Source organism: Euprymna scolopes, chromosome 38 (assembly GCF_053919585.1).
Source record: "Euprymna scolopes isolate OS-2025 chromosome 38, ASM5391958v1, whole genome shotgun sequence".
NCBI lineage: Eukaryota > Metazoa > Mollusca > Cephalopoda > Sepiida > Sepiolidae > Euprymna > Euprymna scolopes.
In genome coordinates this window covers 61,939,474-61,963,219 of record NC_136519.1, presented here as the reverse complement: position 1 = coordinate 61,963,219, position 23,746 = coordinate 61,939,474, and the positions used below count along the sequence as shown (strand labels likewise).

The 23,746-nt window shown below is 37.7% G+C and overlaps 1 protein-coding gene across 3 annotated transcripts in view; it reads right to left on the bottom strand.

Moving 5' to 3' along the window:
- Positions 1-5,816: 5,816 nt before the first annotated feature.
- LOC145263170 (uncharacterized) overlaps positions 5,817-23,746 on the bottom strand; it is a 361,981-nt gene continuing 344,051 nt past the window's right edge. For 2 of the 3 annotated variants that reach the window (XM_080120205.1, XM_080120206.1), the window contains exon 5: positions 5,817-6,762. In XM_080120205.1, the coding sequence (XP_079976331.1) occupies positions 6,542-6,762 (221 nt within the window). In that variant the 3' untranslated portion in view covers positions 5,817-6,541. The remainder of the gene's footprint in view (positions 6,763-23,746) is intronic. The other variant, XM_080120204.1, reaches the window with a different exon arrangement.

Here is a 23,746-nt window from a genome sequence, read left to right as displayed (position 1 = left end):
GTGTGTTGTTCTTAAATTAATAAAGAAGCTACGTTTAAATAAGAAATGAAATTGAATATACGCGTAACATGGCGCCTAATACCTATATATACGCGTAACATGGCGCCTAATACCTATTTCACCTTAATTCTTTCACCACGCCAATTTTACCTTGATTCTCCGATACTGAAGACGATAAAAATATCGTTTCCAGCATCGCTTTTGGGATTATTGACCAACAACAAGTTCACATCAAGCCGACCGGAGCCACCTCCATTTTTTAATGTTGCTATCACATTACATCTCGGACGATTCAGACATAAATATGACACACCAACCCGTCCCTCGCTTTGGCAGACACAGTAGCTCAGACAAGTACAGCTGGTGTGAACAATCTGGGGTGCACTTCTTCGCACCAGACATCGGTTACGTGCCGTTAATGATGACAACCTGCCCATTAAGGAGCAACGATGTTAGGCAACATGTTCGGAGGTTATATAAGGGCCTATATCTGCAAAAACTCATTTTCAACGACGACTTTCAAAAATTTTCAACGACGACTTTCCAGCACAACGAAGATTGCCACGAACTGACCGAATTTTAACGACGACTTTCCAGCACAACGAAGATGGACCACAAACCAACTGACCGAATGTTAGCCCCATGCGTAATACCACTGCCCATTATTATACATTATTATTATTATTATTATTATTATTATTATTATTATTATTATTATTATTATTATTATTATTATTATTATTATTATTATTATTATTATTATTATTATTATTATTATTATTATTATCATCCAAGATGGAAATCCTTAAATCTAGACGGTAATCGTCTGTTACGGATAGGTCATTTTTAGGGGTTCATTCTTTATTTGAGTACTTGGTGTAGAAGGTGGGGTTGGTGTTATTTGTCTTTGTTGGCGTACTGGGTTTGTACGTGAATGGATCCTGATTCCGTTTGGTAGGTCATCTGGTAGGGTGTCATCATGAGCCAGGTTGCGGCTATCCGTGCTTATTTTGCGAAGGTAACGGCGGTTTCGGAGTGTGGTTCTTCTGCTGCCATCAACACGGTATTGTCTGTGGGGGAAAGTTTCAACAATCGTGGCGGTGTTATCCCAGCGCAGTGTTTGGTTTTGAATTGACACATTCTTAGTGGGTTGAGGTTGTTGCCTGTTTTCAGTGTGTTTCATGTTGTTGAGGAAACGCTATTTAATGGCCCTCTCGCGCATGTCGGCGAGTTCCAACCATTCACGGCGAAATTTTGTGGGGTTTGGTAAGTGGTCATTCAGGGGACTCGAAGTTCTGATGGTGACGCACCTATGTCAGGTGGTGGTGTGTTGCGATAAGGTGTATAAGAATTTTTGTAGGAATTTTTGACACCCCTAACACGAAACTGCAAATAAAATATAAAAAAACTCGTAATTTCTTTTTTAAAGGTGGGTTGTTTATTTTCTTTATGGATTATACTTCCAAAATAAATTATTAAAGTTGTATTTTTAATTAGAATAGAAATATTTTTTTTACGAGTTCAGTATTTTTCAATTTTTAAACTTTAAAAATCTATCAAAATTTTCAAATTTTGTCAATATGAAATTCCAATAAACCGAATATAACGTTTTTTTTTTACATTCACGCTACCCCATTTTCAGATATCTATGAAAAAGTAAATAATTAATTTATGTACCACAAATTTATGCATCACAAATTGAGAATAAAAGATCAATAAATAATATATTCAAATTTAAAAACAAAACAGCAGTGGTTTTTTAGAAACTGTAAAGTCCGAAGTTTAAAACCTTTTTTTTTTTTTGTGTGTGTGTGTGTGTGTGTGTGTGTGTGTGTGTGTGTGTGTGTGTGTGTGTGTGTGTGTGTGTGTGTGTGTGTGTGTGTGTGTGTGTGTGTGTGTGTGTGTGTGTGTGTGTGTGTGTGTGTGTGTGTGTGTGTGTGTGTGTGTGTGTGTGTGTGTGTGTGTGTGTGTGTGTGTGTGTGTGTGTGTGTGTGTGTGTGTGTGTGTGTGTGTGTGTGTGTGTGTGTGTGTGTGTGTGTGTGTGTGTGTGTGTGTGTGTGTGTGTGTGTGTGTGTGTGTGTGTGTGTGTGTGTGTGTGTGTGTGTGTGTGTGTGTGTGTGTGCGCTCCTTGAAAAAAAAACAGAGCACTTCGTATTTGTTGACGAGACTGTGTGCTACGTCTGCATCATTTTTGAGAAATGTCCTCACTGGAGGACACAAGCAATTTCCTCTGGCACACCATAATTAACCTGCGTAAGATGTTGCATACTGTCTTGTTGTTAAAAATACAACTTTAATAATTTATTTTCGAAGTACAACCTATCAGCATATATCATATATTTCCGTCCCGCCATGTTGAAAATATCTGGGTATTCTGTCGATTGCAGGTTCTTTATGGTTTGATGGGGCAATTTTGTTACAGCGCTTGCACTGATTGCGCTTTTACTGCAATTGTGCTCAGGCCAAAAAAAACGTTGTCTGTTGACCAACATGACTTCGGAACCTAGGTTTTTTTGGAATTAATATGCGACCTTCCTTGAACTAGAGACTGAACGGTGTATAGGTCGCTTCGCATATTCCAAAACTCTTTAATATTTGGCTGTAAAAGATCCTTGTTCTATTGTTTCCACGCACCATCTTGATACTCCTATGTTTCCGGGATTCTATTCCAGCTTGCTATTCAATTCCGCTGCTGCGACCTTGGTGGTATGTGTGTATACGGGACATGGCATTTGCTCCACCATTGGCGTCGCCTGGTACATCAGGGTCTGCTCTCATCCTTGGATTTTTTATTTCGTCCAAGCTACGATCATTGAATTTCATTGAATTTGATCAATTCAATTGATCATTGAATCAAGGGGTTTGTGATGCAAGTAATCAGGTGGGGGCAGCCAAAACAAACATTTTGCAGCTTTCCAATCCAAACTTTATAGCTTCCCCTTCAATAAGCTTCTCCTTCAATACCGGTTCTCAGCAGGTCTAATGAATCGGGAACCAGCATATACAACTTTCCAATGTCCTGACCCACAACGGTGGTCCATTGTGGACGGGCATGCACAATGTTTTTGGAGTAGGGTAAATCCTATTCCTGTTCGACTCCAGTCTGTGGTCAGACATGTTGGGCGATTTATTTCGAATGTTCGAACGCCATCCCGGATGTTTTCTAGTAGTGTTTCTTTGGATTGATGGAAGAGTTGTTCCAATGTATCGTCCCAGTAAAACCTGCTGTTATGTTTCAGTAGTTCTCTGATGGGTGACATGATGGGTGCTTGTATATGAAACTTGGTAAAACAAACCAAAGAAAGATCCCAGCAGAGTTACTCCTGTAATGTTTGGGAAGTTTCTGATGCCCTCAAGTAATTTTTGAAATGGTTAAGCAGATGACCGTGTGTGCCAAAAGGATAGTGCCATATCCCACAAGATAGAGTCGTCCAACACGAGGGCAACCTTCGAATCTCATTGGACGCTTGGAAACCTTGCCCCATTCTGTTGTGAAAGTGGTGGCATCCCGTGCCTTTACAGCCAGAGGAAGCCGTTCCAGGCATCCAGAATAGTTTTGAGGATGTGTGGTGTGTTTCTCGTCTTGTCATTGCATTTAAATTTTGGAGGTCGTCCGTTTTTTGTTTTGGTGATCATTCCCAAACACCATGTCGTTGGTGTCCCTGCTGGCACTGGTTCAATAATGTGCTACGTCTGCATCAAGCTGGGATTTGACAGCTTCTTTCCTTTTTTTTTTTGTGAGGGACAGTGTTTTTTAGAAACTATAAAGTCCGAAGTTTAAAACCTTTTTTTTTTTTTGTGTGTGTGTGTGTGTGTGTGTGTGTCCTTGCTCCTTGAAAAAAAAAATGAGCATTTGTTGTTAGTATCCTCTTCATATGTTTGACGAGACTTGGAGGGATATGTTTTGAGAAATGTCCTCCGCTCATCATCCACTCCACGCACACCATAATTAATAATTAGTAAGATGTTGCATACTGTGGAGATCCTGGCGTCTTGTTGCAACTTTAATAATTTATTTTGGAAGTACAATCCATTGTCCTTTTTTTGTAAATTTGTTTGTGAAACGCCTTAGGTTGTCGAGGAATGTGATAGTAAGCGGTTCTCCGGTCATGGTCTGCAATTTCTGATGTGTACATGTATTAAATGCACTGCTGGAAAAATAGCATCTCTCCTCGATATTCCGGTGTGGCAAGAAACGGGAGCTTGTAATAATAATAGTGGTAATAATAAAAAAAAAAGACTTTAAATAAAAAAAAAAAATAAAGAAATAAAAATAACATGTAAACATAACATTGAGTTATGGTACCCTTAACCGAAAAATATGAAGAGGATACTAACAACAAATGCAACATAGCGGACCCAATAAAGGTACACATGTACGTTGCTTATCGAGACTAACTTGTTGTCTTTCCCTTCACTCTATAACTATGTATTTTAACCATATTTCCAAACTCTCTCCTAATTAATTTTCACTTTGTAATGGCTCGCAACACGTGTCTAACGAAGGAATTTGCTTTCACATTTCCTCTCCAGTCACCCTGTATTGAATTCTGTTCCCCTATTTTAAATTTCTCTCCTAAGAAAATTTGCTTGCATAAATTACTTAGTTACAAACTGATTGATAGTTTGTCCTGCGGCCGTTTCCGACTTTGGTAACGCTTAGTGCCATGTCGCTCATGCTGGTTGGCTGTCATGACTGGACTCAGCTGTGTATGCGTCAAAAATTTGCTATTCAATTATTCTGATTAGCCCAAGAAAATATCACAATAAAACCAGATAACCAATTCCAAAACCAATTCGGCTCCACGTTGCACAGAATTTTATGTGCTTTCGACATTTCATTTTATGTGCTTTTGATATTTTATCACTGCGTTGGTTTCTCTGCATTTTCCCTTATTTTGGGGTCGACGGTAAATTTCGTTATTTTTACTGTGAAACGGAATCGTAATCACAATTATAATTCCGTTTGGCGCTTACGAGGTTTTTACCACATTTGCGAAAAATTATATCTCTTCTCGCGACGGATAGGAACTTCGAATCTCCTAACTGCATCCGTAGTTGTTGTCGTCCCATAACATTTTGGCTGTCACATTTGGGCTGGTGCAAAAGAGAACTGTTATCTAAGCTTCAACGTCCCATTGATGAAATGTTGCATTTACAAGTAATTTAATGGTGAATGCTCTGAGATAACTTTTTAGTAACTTTCATGAGAAAACTATCGTGCCATGGGAAGGTTTTCTCGACGAAAGCTTCGACGAAAATATCTCCGACCAACCTACTCTACTCCTCAGAACTAGAAAACTAAGAAAGCCTACTCTAAATAGTTTCTTCCTCAGACTAGACTTTGGAATTCTCTTCCTAGTTCTTCTAAATAGTTGTACTGATATGCAAAAGTTATAGTGTAATTTGAACAGACACCTTGCTGCTAAACTCCCTACATAGAACCGCTGCAACTTGTAGTAGTGCAATGTGCCTTGAAAGAAAAACCTAGGAAAACCATATAAAAAGTCGGAGTCTGATAAAAAATTCTGACTCCGACTCCAGCTAGAAATCCGACTCCGACTCCAATTAAAACTTCCGACTCCTTCCGCAATCTTGACTTAATTTTAGCTGACACCTTTCCATTTTTTATAAAAAATTGTATGTACAATAAAACGATTCTTCAGTTATCACTGATCTTTTAATGCCTGTCAGCAGTTTCTCTAACTGCTGACAGGAATTAAAAGATGAGTGAAGTGACAATTGAAAAATGTAAACAGGAAAGAAAGAGGTAGGTTATAAATTATGACTAATTAAATTATTTTTAAAAACAAACCAGATCATCTTTTTTTTTAATCAATTTTATTTTTTTCTGTTATCTATACAAATTAAATATTTGTACATTCAACTTAAAATTAAGATAATGTCTCTTGTTTTTATCTTAAAATATTTGTACATTCAACTTAAAATTAAGATAATGTCTCTTGTTTTTATCAATCTCATTTCAACTTAACGACAAGTTGAGACACCTAAAGAGATAAAAACAAGAGACATTAATTAATTGTCCAGCGAAAGGTTAGAAACTAGACAGGAAAAGCTGATATATTCTTTTTCAGCATTTTTTTGTAGCATTCTTTCTTTTGAGATTACCAAGAACAAAAATTAGTCTTGAGGAAGAGGTCATTAACAGTGATTTTTTCCCATCAACAGTGATGGAAACTCAAACTAAAATAAATCGACTGGGAGAAGAAAGTTGTTCCACACTTTTGAATTCTTATTTTGTTGACCATATTCTGGAGCAATGCTGGGTAAAACATATAATTTTGAAACTTAAAAATATAATTTAAATACTGATTTATAATTATATACTGATGATGCTAAAATAGGGCAGGATTGACTGAACATTATGGGATCAGCTAAGTTGCTGACATTATGTTGGCCCTTTATATGTTTGTACTTGTTGGAGGGGGGAAGACGGCTCAAAATATCTCATACATTTCTACGTTCGAAAAAAAAAAGAAAAGAGAAAAATCCACGAGTAGGCTTTACAGACAGGCTTTACCTAAGAGGGTGAATGGAATGGTGTTGATTGTTGTGGGGACAGAGAAGCTTGATGCTGGTTAATGCTTTCTTCATAGGTTGGAAGTGTTTCTGTGTATGGTGGCGGTTTCAGGTCAGCACACACTTCGGGCATAATGTTATTATTTAAAAAAAGGCTGGAATAAGGTGGTGGAGGAGCTTCAATCATATGAGGTGGTGGTGGTTGTGCCACTTGGGAACTTTCTGAAAAAACAAAATTTAAAGAAATTTAACAACATAAAATTTTTTCCAAGGAATTCAAGAGTAACAATAAACATAAGGTTTTAAGAGTGAATGTAACAGAGAAATGAGGGATTTTTCTTTCTTCTGGTTGACATGCAGAAAAAAAGCAATTCACTTTTTTTTTTCTTTTCAGGCTAAATTCTTTGATTTAAATCTTGTTTCGTGTTCATAACATATTTTATGTTATGAACACGAAATATATAAATTCATACTAATGTATAAATTCATACTAAAAAATCTAACAATCTTAGATAAAAATACACCTGACGCAATAAATTCATACTAAAAAATTAATCCAACAATCTTAGATAAAAGTACACCTGACGCAAAACATTTTAAAAATTAATCAATAATTAAGGGAAAGTTTCAATTGAAAGATATGTTTAATTTCACAAGACTTTTCGATGTGAAGTCATGGAGATGAAAAAGAGTTTTCGGTAAAGTTTTAAACTTTAAAAGTTGCAGAAAAAGAGCAAAAAATTATGTGCAAGAATTCTAATTCCAATATTTTTATGGAGTAATTGCAGTTTCTGATTGGGTTGCTAGCAGAATGTGGCTCCATTTAGTTTCTATTGACAGTTTCCTTCCAGTTTTCTTCAATCATACCTTCTAATTATATAAATAATATTGCATCATCGTATTTTTTGGAAAAGCATTTTCATTTTTTTTTTGTTTCATTTTGTTCAAATATATATAAAAAAAAATAAAGAAATGATTTTTATTATATTTATTGCCTAAACAAACATTGGTAAAACTGGAAGCCATTTTTAATTTTAACTGTCCAATTTTGTTAAATACATATATATAAAATACACACTTGTAAAAAGTATTTATTAAGCAAAAACAAAAATAATAAACTCTTGTTCAATTTTTCTCAAACTAAGTAAATGTGTGGTACACCACACATTTACTTAGTTTGAGAAAAATTGTGCTGTAAATAAATTTTTCTCAAATCGAGTAATGTGTGCAATTTAGTTTGCACAAGTGTGAAAAATGTGCCGTAAATAAAACTAAAAAGGAAATCAATTTGAATTTATGCACACTTTAAAAAGATAAGCGTAGCAGAAACAAATAGAACTCTTGGGTTTGTATATCTACACGTAGATTCGAAAAAGTGGTCAAAAATTAAAATATACAACAAAGAAATATTAACAGTAACTATAAAAGTTACTTTGCAACCTATCTGAATCATTTATTAGTGTTTTTAAGTAGTTTTAAACGCTGTTTATTTCATACCAAATATTAACTTTTTACGAGTCGTAAGAATTCAAAATGGCCAAAATTAATACCCCCCTTCTTCTCGTTTTCAAATCATAGTTCGCGCATATTTTGGGGGGAGGAGCTTGCCTCGTTTTCAGCGCGTGTCTCTGCAGACATATGTCTCTGCGGACATTTTGCGTTTACATTTTTGGGTTTGTATTACTGTACACATAGATTCGAAAAAGTGGTCAAAAACTAAAATATACAACAAAGAAATATTAACAGTAGCTATAAAAGTTACTTTGCAACCTACCTGAATCATTTATTAGTGCTTTTAGGTTTCATACCAAATATTAACTTTTTACGAGTCGTAAGAATTCAAGATGGCCAAAATTACTACCCCCCTTCTTCTTCGAAGAGAGAAGCCTCGTTTTCAAATCATAGTTCGCGCATATTTTTGGGGGAGGAGCTTACCTCGTTTTCAGCACGTGTCTCTGCGGACATATGTCTCTGCGGACATTTTGCGTTTACATGTCTCTGCGGACATTTTGCGTTTCCATTTTTTTGTTTACATTTTTTAGAAGTTCCGTCCTCATAATGAAAGTATTTGTAAACATTACATTTAATTTAGATATTTATTGCGCACAAATACTTTTTAGTTTTTTTTCTTATGTTTATAAACGGTAAATATTTTTTTAAGTTTACATTTTTAAGAAGTTTTGGTACTAGTGCAGAGAGTGACCTGGACGTAAATAATAACGTTATTATTTAAAAAGCCATTCTTAACATGGGGAGGGAGGGTGTTTTGTACCTATTCTATGCTTACAATTGAATAAAAAAAAACACACCATAAAACTTTAATTAAACTTGGAAATACGATTTGACACGGTAAGTTTGGGAAAAGGAATTATAAATAAAAAACTAGACAAAATACGGTTAAAAACTCGCTCAATATATGTTTCCGTGACATAGGTTGACATGCATTCAGTGGGGTTTTAACAGTATTTTGCATATTTTTTATTTTCAACTCCTTTTCCCAAACTTACCGTGTTAAAGAGAGAGTCGGTCGCCATTCTTAATTTTCCAATACATCGATAAACATTGTATGTTTTTCGAGCTGAATAAACATGTTACATTAAATAAAAACACTAAAAACATATCCAGTTAGGTAGAAAAGTAACTTATCTTGGCTTTGATAACATTTATTTAAAAACAATTTGCGCTTGAGACATTTTTTTTTTTTTTTCTCAGAAATTGGAAATCGTTAGGTTTCAGAAAAATACAGTTTCAGGAATCGATGGATGGATTTAAAAGAAGTTTCCGAAAAGTGTATGATTTAAAATTTAAGTTTCCGAAAAGCGTATATTACTGCAGAAAAGTATGTTTGCAATATCGTGAAAATGTGATATTCGTTTTCAGCACACCCGAAAATCCCTGATGTGCTGAAAATTTCTGAAAAAAAAAAAAATGGCTTACTATAAAAAAAAACAAAAAAAAAACTTGCTGTCACGTATCGGCCAAAACATAAGTACCCGTTTAAAGAATTCATTTACCTTCAGGTTATAGGTTACACACACAGGCACACACACAAAAAAACACCCACACACACATATTGTCCATTTTTTTTTTTTTTTACCACTGCTCTTTTGAACCATTTTTCTAGTTTATTTTCTGGTAAAATTTTTTCTCTTCTTTTAGCATGTTAAATATTTTTCTTATTTCTGCCTCTGTTTAAATATTTCCCATTTTTTTTTCTCACGTGGTCCTATCTATATTTTGGATAGTTAATTTTTTTTTGTCTGTTGTCGTTTTCTTTATATGAGTATATAAAATAGTTGCCGCGAGCCTTCGCAATGATGTCACAACCTAACAACATCGTAGATATGGTTATTTTAAAAGCCATTGAGAGACTCACTCACGAGGTAAAAAAATTTAGCAAGCTGAAGCCGGAGTTGCGCATACAGGCCACTACCGTCGACACCGCCGCCACTCAAACAAGCCGAAACTGTGCTTTTATCACAGTCGTTTTGGTATGGAGACGCGGAAATGTAAAAGCCCCTATTCATACATGATCCAGAGAAACTAAGGTCTGGGGAGCTGAGCACGGCAGGCTCTCCACAAGATATGGACTCTTGATCCCAAGTACGTTGTTTGGCAGCTTGTAGTATTTGGCCACTTAAACTTCTCACAGAGAAGCCTTCAGTGTCGTCCATCACTGTTAAGGGATAAACCATTAACATCCTCAGTTATGTCCCTTTGATTTCTAACTCTCCCTTGTAAGGAGTCCTTTTCTTTCTCTTTTCCTTTTCTCTTTTAATGAATAAACACGTGGCGAACTTTTCTCCTGTTGTGTCGACCTTCGTTATTTTTCCCGACCGCCAAATTATATCAAACATGTCAAGTGTAACAGGTTATGGGCCCAGGAGGACGCTAATGTTTGATGGCGATGAGAACAATTATGAAATGTTCGAAATAAAATTCATGGGACTTTTACACAGACTAAAATTGAAGGCTGAATTAAAAAAGGAAGATGGCGAGATAGACCAACAGAAAAATGAAGACATCTTTGCCGAACTTGTCCAAGTACTGGACGATAGGAGTTTAGCCCTGATTATGCGAGATGCAAAGGACAATGGAAAGAAGGCATTGAAAATCCTCAGAGAACATTATTTATCCCAAGGCAAACCAAAAATAATTGCTTTATATACGGACCTATCAACCCTCCGAAAAAATGATGACAAAGATGTCACAGGGTATGTAATACAAGCAGAAGAGTCAATTGCTGCCCTACGAAACTGTGGCGAGACAATTTCGGACTCGCTGGCGATAGCCATGTTACTCAAAGGACTACCAGCATCATTTAATACCCTAAAAGCGATAATTACACAAAGAGAAACGCCCCAAACTCTGATAGAATTTAAAGCATCTCTCCGAGCTTATGAGGAAAACTCTACACAAAAAATCGAGGAGGAGGAGGAGGAGGAGGAATCTATCATGAAAGCCTCGTATAAAAAAAGAGACCCCCCCCCCCCCATCATGTTTTCGGTGTAACAAAAATGGCCACTGTCATAAGAACAGGTGGTGCAGATTTTGCGAAACCAGGACACACGACACAAAATTTCTGCAGGAAAATACTGCCCAAAAAAACAATCACTCATACTACAAGGTAAGAGTAAACCCAAATGTCATTTCTGAAAATTTTGAACAATTAGTCGATTGTGGGGCTACTACACATATTATAAATGATAAAAAAAAATTTATTAATTTTGAGCATAACTTTAACCCAGAGGAACATTATATTGAGCTTGCTGACGGATCAAAAAAACAATAACTTAGCGTTAAAGAAAGGAATGGCAAAAGTATCGCTATATGATATAGATAAAAAGAGACACAACATCTATCTAAAAAACGCCTTATTCGTGCCTACATTTACACAAAATATATTGTCTGTCCAGGCTGTTGTAGGGAAGGGTTGCAACGTGAAATTTTCACAAAACCATGCCATGCTTAAGCATCAAAGATGGCGTTAAATTTAAAATAAAGAAAAGAGGGAAACTTTATTATTTAAATAAATGTGTAACAAATAGTGTAAATAATACAAAACACGCTTTAAACACGTGGCACAACATTTTCGGCCATTGCAATATTCCTGATATTTTAAAAATGTCAACTGTGGTTGAGGGAATGACCATTACTGAAAAAGACAGTAACACACCGTGCGAAACTTGTACCCTCGGAAAAATGCAGGATATCCGTTCAAGAAAACCAGACGAAAGAGCCAAGTACCCTTTGGAACTAGTCCACTGCGACTTGGCAGGTGGAATAGAGCCTGTCGGTATTGGTGGGTTTCGGTACGCCATAACATTTACGGACGATTATTCAGGCTATGTAATGGCATATCTCCTAAGGAACAAAAGCAACACAGCCGATGCTACAAAACAGTTTTTAGCCGATAGCGCTCCTTATGGAAATGTTAAGAGAATAAGAAGTGATAATGGTACTGAATTCACATCAAGAGAATTCAAATCACTTCTTATCCAACACAAAATCCGACATGAAACATCAGCACCATATTCACCGCACCAAAATGGAACTGCGGAGCGGGGATGGAGAACTCTTTTCGAAATGTCGAGATGCATGCTTATAGAGTCCCATTTAACACACGAACTCTGGCCTTATGCTTTCCTGTGTGCAACCTACATTCGAAATCGATGTTATAACCATAGGATAAAATTAACACCTTATGAGGCATTAAAGAATAAAAAACCAAATGTTGAAAACATGAACATTTTTGGAACAATATGCTACGCTCACACTCAAAATAAAAAAAAGTTAGACCCCCCGGTCGGAAAAGGGTATTTTTGTAGGCTACGAAAGCCCAGCCTACTTTGTTTACTTTGACGAAAAGAAATCTGTAAAAAAGATACGATTAATAACTTTCACAAATAAATTCGCCAGTGTAAGGGAGAGAACTCCGGCTATCCCAAAAAATAATTACATTGAACCAACTTTAATCCCCAATTCAGTGAATACGAAATCAATGACCATGAAACAAATGAACTTGCCCATGATCCCCACCAGAGTAATGCTGAAAATAGTGAAAATCAAGTAGGGGAACAGACAAATAACAGAATTAATGACAATATTGGAAACAGAAATCAAAGATATCCACTAAGGCAGAGAAAACCGCCCCCTTACCTAATATACTATGACACCAGTAATAACCCAAGTGATGAAGAATATATAAACTCGTGTGAAACAAAAATTATCCCTGGAAGCCATTAATTCCTCGGATGCAAACAAATGGAAATTAGCAATGGAAAGGGAAATGAATTCCTTAAAGGAAAACAACACTTTCACGCTGACAACCCTCCCTGAAAACAAAAATGTAGTTGGGGGAAAATGGGTGTATAACATCAAAGAAGACGACAAAAATGATGATGAGTACAAAGCCAGATATGTTGCTAAGGGGTACAGCCAGATAAAGGACATAGACTATCACGAAACCTATGCACCTACCACAAAAATGACCACCATTAGAATCCTAATGCAATTTGCTATGCAATATGATCTAATAATACATCAGATGGATGTCAAATCCGCATACTTAAATGCCAATATAGACTGTGACATTTATACCCAATAGCCAGAAGGATACAGAGTTCCAGGCAAGGAAAGACTTGTTTGGAAATTAAATAAGTCGCTCTATGGGCTAAAGCAGAGCAGCAAAAATTGGAACGACCTACTAAGCAAAGAACTTCTGCTTGAAAATTTTAAGCAAAGCCTTATCGATCCATGCATGTTTGTGAAAGTAAACGAAGGTAAGAGAATCATTATCCTCGTATGGGTAGAAGATATCTTAATCGCGGCAAATAGTTTAAACACTATAACAGAAGTTAAGACCCGACTCAAGCAGAAGTTCGACATGAAAGACTTGGGGCAGATCTCGCGATTTCTGGGTGTAGATTTTATCATCGAAGGAAACAAAATAGAGATGAATCAGTGAGCATATACGGAAAAATTATTAGAAAAATTCGATATGTTAGACTGCAAGCCAAGATCAACACCCTGTGAACAAAAATTAACCTTTTCTCAGGAAGCGGAAGCCTTTGATCCCACTAGATACAGAGAGGCTAGAGGAAGTTTGGTGTATCTATCAACTTGCACCAGACCTGACATTTCATGGGTTGTAAACAAATTATCGCAATACAATCAAAGTCCCACAATTGAACACTGGAATGCAGTTAAACATGTATTCAGATACCTAAAGGGAACCCTTGTTTTTTGTTTATCTTTCAGGAAATGTGAAAGCGGCCTGCAGTTGACGGGATATACTGATGCTGATTGGAGTAGCTCTGAAGACAGAAAGAGTATGTCAGGGTATTGCTTCTCCCTAAATGAGGAAGGACCAGTCATTGCCTGGAAACGCAAGAAGCAGCCCACAGTAGCGTTATCCACATGTGAGGCAGAATATACGGCAATGACGCCAGCTATACAAGAGGCACAATACCTTTCGCAGTTGGTAAATGAAATGGGCTACCCAAGGAAATGGGAACAAGCAATAGTATATTCCGACAACCAGAGTGCAATCTGCATAGCAAAAAATTCCATCACAAGCCAGCGAGTAAAGCACATAGATATTAAATACCACTACATAAGGGACAAAATAAACAAGGCTATGATCAAATTAATCTATGTGCCGACTGACCAAAATACTGCAGTTACTAAACCCATGGCTAGAACTCTCCTACATTGCGTAAAAGCAAAATTATCAGGATGTTAAGTTTAAGCGGGGGTGTTAAGGGATAAATCATTAACATCCTCAGTTATGTCCCTTTGATTTCTGACTCTCCCTTGTAAGGAGTCCTTTTCTTTCTCTTTTCCTTTTCTCTTTGAGTAAATAAACACGTGGCAAACTTTTCTCCTGTTGTGTCGACCTTCGTTATTTTTCCCGACTGCCAAATTATATCAAACATGTCAAGTGTAACAATCACACTGCAAGCGGTAAATCATTCTCCCATTCCCACGTACGGTCAAATTTCTCATTCTCTGGACTTGGAATTACGGAGAGACTTTACGTGGGTCTTCACTATAGCAGATTTACCCTACCCCATACTAGGCGCGGACTTCCTACACCACTTCAAACTGATAGTGGATATGCGCAGACGCTGGCTGATAGACGCAAATACAGAACTTTCTGTCCCTGGTGTAAAAACAAACACCTTCTCTATCAGCCCAGTATTCTTCATTGCCGCTTCAGATAGCCCGTATCAGACCGTCTTAGACTCCTACCCGGAGTTAACCAACTTAAATTTCGTGGTGAGTAAACCCACGCACACCACAAAACACCACATCGAGACCACAGATGCTCCTGTTTTCTCACGCCCTCGCCGCCTCCCTGCTGATAAACTTAAGGCAGTGAAGGCAGAATTTAACCATATGCTGCAGCTAGGAATAATACGTCCCTCGTCCAGTCCATGGGCTTCCCCTTTGCATATGGTCCCGAAACGAGATGGAGATTGGCGTCCGACTGGGGACTACCGATGACTTCATGCCATGACGGTACCTGATCGTTACCCAATCCCACATATACAAGATTTTGCTTCCTCTCTGCATGGTTGTAAGACCTTCTCCAAACTAGACCTAGTTAAGGCTTACCATCAGATTTCAGTGAATCCGGCCGACATACCTAAGACTGCGGTAACAACTCCATTTGGAGCGTTTGAATTCTTAACTTTAAGAAACACGGCTAGCACATTTCAGCGCTTCATGGACAAAGTAGTGCGCGACTTGGACTTCGTCTATAACTACATAGACGACATCCTCGTGGCAAGTGCTTCATCTGAGGTACATGTCACTCACCTCCGCCTACTATTCGAACGGTTTCAGCAATAACCCTGGTAAATGCGTTTTCGGTGCTTCGTCCCTAGTTTTCCTGGGCCACATTATCAGCCCAGACAGTATATCTCCGTTACCGGAAAAGGTGAAGGCTCTGCAAGACCTTCAACCACCCACTTCACTTCGCCAACTAAGGTACTTCCTCGGTCTGTTGAACTACTACAGACGCTTTATCCCACACTGTGCGAATCTTCTAGCTCCTCTTTCCGACCTGTTATGTAACAGGAAAAAGAAAAATGAGCAGATCTGACTTAATGAGGCCCAGCTAAAAGCTTTCAATGAAGTGAAAACACAACTAGCGACAACATCTCTACTTGCACATCCTGTACCCGATGCCCAGTTTTCACTGGTCATTAACGCATCAGGCACAGCTGTAGGTGCAGTACTGCAACAGCAGCACCAACAACAGTTACAACCTTTCGCATACTTTTCGAGACAGCTGAAACCGGCAGAACAACGTTACAGTACGTTTGGCTGTGAACTCCTGGCAATGTACCTCGCACTGAAACATTTCCAACATTCACTCGAGGGTCGTCAATTTGTGATCTACACTGATCACCGTCCGCTTACATATGCACATCGTTCTAAGCCAGACAAATATTCTCCCTGTGAAACACGCCACTTGGATTTTGTTTCGCAATTTACCAGCGATATCTGACATATCTCAGGTGAGCAGAATGCTGCGGCAGATGCTTTGTCCCACCTTCCCATTAATTCTCTGTCCTCACCATCGGATATCGACTTACAGCAGATGGTCTTAGACCAGCCAAGTCTGGACACGTTGGATCTGTCGTCACCTGAATTTGCAACTTACAAATTCGCATACCTGCCCGTGCCTATCTCAGACACACAGATCATTTGTGACACCTCAACGGATTCACCTCGACCATTCGTTCCATTGATTCATCGTAGAGTTGTTTTTGACACCCTACACAATTTGGCACACCCCGGATGCAGAGCCACAGTGAAGCTGATTACAGCTAGATTTTTCTGGCCAAATATGTGTATCCTGCCAAAAATCAAAGGTGCACAAGCATATCCGTGCACCCCTTGGAACATTCACCACCCCAAACGCTCTTTTTAGCCATGTGCACATCGACCTGGTTGGACCTTGGCCGGTCAGTCAGAGATTCACTTATCTCCTGACCTGTATAGACCGTTTCACACGGTGGCCTGAAGCCATTCCCCTCACAGACATTTCGGCTGAGTCCGTAGTGCGAGCCCTTATATCAGACTGGATATCGCGTTATGGAGTTCCCACTACCATCACCACTGATCGTAGCGTACAGTTTGAATCCCACCTCTTCCAGGAACTCTCCAGGATGCTAGGGATCCAACGTATTCACACTACAAGCTATCACCCTGCTTCTAACGGGATGATTGAACGCTTCCATCGCCAATTGAAAGCAGCATTACGTGCTTACCCTGACCAACAGCGATGGAGCGAATATGTACCGGTTGTCCTTCTTGGTGGTCGTGCCTCAATCAAAGAGGACTTGGGATATTCTGCAGCCGAACTAGTCTATGGAGCACCTTTATCATTGCCAGGTCAAATGCTGACCCCGATAGAGGATACAACAACTGACTCAGCTCTGTATTGTCAACAGACTACGAGCCTATCTCAGTAAGCTACCACCAATGCACCCTAGAAAACAGACCATAAAATCTTTGGTCCCAAAGGACATATCAACATGGACCCACGTGTTCCTTAGAAAGGACGCAGCAAAAGCTCCCCTCACTCCACCCTACACTGGCCCTTATCGCATGCTTTCACGCACTGATAAAACTTTTATCCTCGACATTAGTGGTAAAAAAGAGACAGTATAAGGTAATAATATATAGGGTAAAAAGAGCCTTTCTGAACACATTAATACATGAACCACATATTCCTCCAACATACACACAGCATCATCATACACCTGTGGTAAATGCTCCACGTGAGAACAGTTATGTGACAACTACACGTAGTGGCCGACCGGTACATTGGCCAAAGAAACTATGTAAAACTGTATATTTCTGTTAAAAAAGAAACTTTTCTTTCTCTTCTTTCTACAAAAAAGAACGTTTTATAAATAAAAAAAAAAAGAATATTCCCCAACTTTTTACAGAAAACTAAGAACATTTTTTTTTTCTTTGTAAAAACAAAAAATAACGTGAATAAATTGACATTTTTATTTAATTTTTTTGCTATTCGTTCTACTACCTTTTTCTCTGTCGGCTTTCAGCCTAAGCAGGGGGTTATGTAGCAGAAACAAATAGAACTCTTTTCTTGTGCGTCAGTGACTGACTGTGCGATATGGCACATACTGACCAATCAGAGGAATAGCACAGGGATCTTCCTTACCCCCTTAAGGAACTATAACTGCTTCCGTCCCGGACAAGAAAAACTCTTTCCTTTTCTTTTTCCAGCGAGACGTCAAAGAGAGCAGACCTATTTCCTCACTCTCTCTCTCTGCCTACATTGGTATCGACGGTCCCCACTTGGAAATAACTACCGGGCAAAGGCAGACGAGTTCTATCCCAGCTAAATGGCATCTTGCCTTACTTCAATAAACCTTTTCTTTGCAAGTTTTACGAAGTCGCTTGTTCGTTTATTCAGTAGTTTGTGTTGAAATATTTCTTTTATTAGGGAGTGCCCGAAAAGCATTAACTCCACTCCCTAAATAAGCATGAAGCCATTTTAATTTTAACTTTATTCAAAAAAGATATACTCATATTTTGCTCTGATTCTATGTAATTTACAATAATGGATTCCTTTTTTACTTCCTTTCTTCTTTTTCTTCTTCTTATTATTTAATATCTATATGTTCAGATCTTTGGTGAATTACTGGGTTCTATGCTAAGACTATGCTTGTTTGGTTATCACAATTAATTACTACAAGAGAAAGTTCATTCTGGTTTTAAAAAGTCTTTAGAATAGACTGGAATTTGAAAGTGCAATAAATTCGACTTAACAAATAAAAATGGTCACAATCTGCTGCTTTTTAAATCTGCATGAAATCTTAAATGGAACATATACATTAAATCCGTTGCCAAGGCCGCTGGAAAAATGGTGGGATCCTTCTATTGATTCAGTAGATATCTCACTGCTAATGCAATTCTCTATCTATATAAGAGCCAAGTACGCCCAAGGATGGAGTACTGTTGCCACATTTGGGCAGGAGCTGCTAGAAAGGACTCATATATGATAGAGTTCAAAATAGACTTCGTAGCCTTGTGGGGGATATCCTTTTCTCTTCCCTGCAACCTCTTTCTCACAGAAGAGATGTTGCGAGTTTATCTCTGCTTTATCGTTATTTTCATGGCAGGTGCTCGGCTGAGCTCCATTCTATGTTCCCTCCATCGCCAAACTTTCACAAAAAACACTCGTCTAGCAGAAAACACTATCACTAGTTTCCCCCACTCTTTATCTGTGCCTAAACCTAAGTGTAGATTCCATGAGCAAAGCTTCTTTCTTAGAACAGCACGCCTATGAAATTGTCTTCCGTTTTTCTGCTTTCCAGCTGACTATGATACGGTTGTCTTCAAGTCTAATGTAAACATATAAGTTTAAGAATTTAGGTGATAAGTTATCTCCCTCTCAGTACAGACCAATAAGTCTCCTGTGTGTTATGAGTAAGTTGCTGGAATCCATATTAAATAGAGAAATAGTCAGCCACCTCAGCAGAAACAACCTTCTTGGTGACACACAATATGGTTTCCGTTCTGCAAGATCTACTGCAGATGTGCTAACGGTTATATCTCACAGGATTAATGAATCTCTTGACAAAGGCTTTCTTTCTAGGGCAATTGCTCTTGACATATCAAAGGCCTTTGACAAGGTATGGCATAAGGGTCTACTTCACAAGATTTCCAGCTACGGTATAACTGGAAATGTTTTATCAATCATTAAAGCATTTCTCTCTGATAGGCTCATAAGAGTAGTGGTCGATGGACAAAAATCAGAGGCCTGCAGTATTAATGCTGGAGTCCCTCAAGGGTCAATCCTGGGCCCAACTCTCTTCCTGATCTACATCAATGACCTCCCTAAACACATACTTAAATCATTCGTTGACATCTATGCTGATGACACGATCATCTACGGCAACACATCAAAGGCTGTAAATAACAAAGTTCTCTCTGATTCTCTCTCCTCTGATCTCGAGCGCGTGGTTCAGTGGGGGAAGACGTGGCTGGTTACCTTTAATGCATCTAAAACCAAACTCCTATCCTTACATCATCAACGCTCTGATCCCCATCTGGCATCAATTGGGATGGATGGCTCTCGTCTGGGAGAGGCCCCGTGTTTGACAAGCTTCTGGGTTTGACCTTTACTCCTGATCTGAAATGGAACACGCACATCAAGTCTGTTGCCAAGGTCGCTGGAAAGATGGTGGGATCCTTCTACTGCTCCAGAAGATATCTCACTACTGATGCAATTCTCTATCTATATAAAAGCCAAGTACGTCCAAGGATGGAATACTGCTGCCATATCTGGGCAGGAGCTGCTAAAAACAGCCTATCCTGCCTTGACAGAGTACAAAATAGACTTCGTGGCTTAGTGAGGGATGCCCTTTTCTCTACCCTGCAACCTCTCTCCCACAGAAGAGACGTTGCGAGCCTATCCTTGTTTTATCGTATTTCCATGGTAGGTGCTCGTCTGAACTCCAATCTCTGGTCCCCCCTCACCAATCTTTCACGAAAAAACACCCGTCTAGCTGAATCCACTGTGAAAAATTTCCCCCACTCTTTATTTGTGCCTAAATCAAAACGTAGATTCTATGAACAAAGCTTCTTTCTTAGAACTGCACACCTGTGGAACTCTGTTCCCTCTGCCTGCTTCCCACCTCACTACAACTTGGATGTCTTCAAGTCTAACGTTAACAAATTCCTAATGAACCGCCTCCTTAAGTAAATACTTCATCAAATCTCCACACTAACGTACTGTACTTGTAATAACCCTTATCCCTGAGTGGCTTCCGGGCCTTGATAAGTGGTGACCACCGTGTAAAAAAAAAAAAAAATAAAAAAATAATTTAACAAATTTTCCGAATCTACATTATTAACGGTTACTATATTGTCCAATTTCTACTGTACACTCTTTAACCCTTATCCTCGAGTGGCCTCTTGGTCTTGATAAGTGGCAATGTCTATGTAAAAAAAAAAAAAAAAAGATAAATAAAAAAATAATAGGCTTTTGATAGTGTGAAATAATATTCAGTTATATTTTGCGATCTCCATCATTTTTCCAATCTAAATCTGAAAACCTCCTCTAATTTTAGTGGATTTGTATATTTTCTAAATACTAAAGATTAATTCTGTAATTCTTTTTACTTCTTTAGTCATGTTTAAATCATTAATTGTCAATCGTGATATTTTTTGTGATAGTTTTGTAACATATACCGTAGCCATCATTAAATATATAAAACTTCCTATTATCACTCGAGTGTCAATTATTTCAGAATCTGGTTTTGTATTTATATCATTTTCCACCAGTATAGCACATTCCAAATTTTAACAGGATTTTGTCAATGTACCGAGATTGATTCATCTGAATGATTCCTTTTTCATGAGTAAATCGTATGCACATAATATCTGACCAAGATCAGCCATTTTGAAATTTTTTTATTTAGTCTGTTCTTAACATCTATTAACATTTCTGTTACAATTTGATGCAATTTAAATGTCATCGATGACATTTAAATTGATTTTAATTGATTAAAATCAGTAATTTATTGCTTACAGTTTCGGTATACAAAGAGGGGTCCACTGAGTATTGTTTGAATTATTGTTCAATCAAATAATTATGAAATATTTGATTCCAATTTCTTCCACTTTGTAAAACAAAATCCACACCAAATTTTTATTTTTAATTTTGTGTTTCACTGGTTGGAGTAGTTACGTCCATTCAATGGATGTTAAGATTATACTGTGATGCAAATTGCAATAAAATTCTGATTGTCATTAAATTTGTGGTCAATGAAAAGGCCAATAAGTATTCTATCTCATAAATTTAAGAAAATCCTTTGGCGACAAATTTTGCCTTATACTGTTTCAATGCATTGGTGGGGGCACTACTGAATAGGTTTTTTTTCTAATTAAGTCTAATTAATTTTTTATAGCAGTTTTTCCACTGTTGGCAATTTTCTGAATTAATTGCTTCAGTAAAGCTTTTTGGCATATTTTCTATGGAATAGCAATAGTCGATAATTTTTCAAAATTCTAATCACTAAAAAGTTGGGTCTGTTCTGATACATCATCATCATCATTAATATTTTTGTCTGCACCAGTATCAACTTCGTTGTTATCACTTAAGAATAAAAGGAAATATTAATATTCATATAATGGATTTTCATTCTTTTTATTGTATTTTTATCTGGAAAAAATACCAAATAAACTGAACTTTCACAGAATATACTTCGGTCACTTTTTATATTTAATTCGCTTTTCTTATCTATAAATGCAAAGCAAGTTGAACTAAATACATGCATTCTGCTCAAATTTGTTTTTTTTTACCACAAAATGTTTTATACAGAGTTTTGGACAACCTTTTGTCAAAAGAAGAAGAAGAAGAAGAAGAAGAAGAAGAAGAAGAAAAAGAAGATCATCATCATCATCGGCGACGGCGGCGACGACGACGGGCTCCTTGCCCGGACCAATGTGACTCTTTCTGTCTTCCATCAGCTGCCTCAGATCTTCAGGTTCACAGTTGGCGTCGTGTGCTATTTGTTGGATGTACGTGGATCTAGGTTGTCCTTTGCTTGCGCGTCCATGTCGTGGAGTCCATAGCAATACATCACCCTCCAATTCATGCTTGCTCCTCAGACAGTGACTGGCAAATAGTAGGCGTCTTTCTCTGATGGTATTAGATATGGCAGGTAGGTTGCCATAAAGTTGCTGCTTCATGGGATGATTTTGCCAAGATATATTTAATACTGTTCGTAGCATATGGGTGTATGTGTCATCTAGTTTTCTTTCCAATCTTTTGGTGAGTGTCCTGGCTGTAGCACTGTAAACAAGGACAGACTCTACCACTGCCCTAGGTTTTGGGAGAGTTTTCATTCAATAAGTATTTCAAATTTTCTTTCCAATCTTTTGGTGAGTGTCCTGGCTGTAGCACTGTAAACAAGGACAGACTCTACCACTGCCCTAGGTTTTGGGAGAGTTTTCATTCAATAAGTATTTCAAAAAGTGTCTGCCATGATCTTTAAACAGTTCTGTTTTGGTGAGGTGAATGGGGCTGGGGGTGATTTCTTATTTTTAATAATATGGTTAATTAATAAATGTTCAAAGTCTGTATTAGTAAATTTAGTTCTATTATCAAAGTGGGTACATTTTTCTGCACTGGGCCATATCAGCTAAGTATTTTTCTAGTTGCTAGCAAGATTTGTTCTTTAAGAAATAGACCATTATTAAACCAGCATAATCATTGACAAAATTCAACACATACCTAAAGTTTTCTCTGTCCTGATGGTTCCACGGGACTGTTCAAGTCACAATATACCAGTGATAATATTTTGATGACCGCTTTGTCTGGAATCTTGTTTTGGTAGTTTTCTATTTTTCCTTGCAGCTTGTCATTTTTTTGAAGTTTTTATTTTCATTCTGTCAACCACATTTGACAACTATTTTTGTTGCAGTGCCCAAAAATTTTATGCCATGTTTGTAAATCATAGCAGGCAGTTTTTGATGGCACTACACTTTTTAAATAATATAATCAGTGGCGTAGCTAGACCTTTTGCCGCCCGGGGTGGTAGTAAAATTGCCCCCCCCCCCCCGCATTTGGGTGCCCGGAAAATTCTCCAATGGAAAACTCGTCCATGGAAAATTCGTCCATTTTTTTGCTAGGTAGGAAAACTGGTCCATTATTATTAAGTTAACATTTATTCTGTAGTTGCTTAATTTTCATACCTTGCGAAAATTAGTTCTACGGTATCTAATTTTCCTAAATTCAATTAAATTAAAATTAAAATATGAAAACTGATTTTTAATATTTTTTATTCATTTGAGATTTTATCTGTTTTCCTTTTGTTTTAAGTAGATGGTGGGGGTTACCCGGGGTGATTTTGTCCTCCCCCAGCTAGCAATTGTAAAGTTTACGAGGAGTTATAAAAACTATGCTACAAAACAAACGTTTGATACTTTCAAAGTCTTAGCTTCATGAATTGGACAGTAATAAAATTAATGAATTCAAACTTTCGCATCTAATGTTATTTCCTCTTTGATGTCGGTGTATATACACCCAAATATCCAACTTTCTTTTCGCACCTATTCGATAATAATTTATATGAAAGTTCCCCTTTAAGTATGAAATCTTTCTGAGGTCATTTTGTTTTTTTGGTGATTGGCCGAAGCCTGGGCTTGGCCC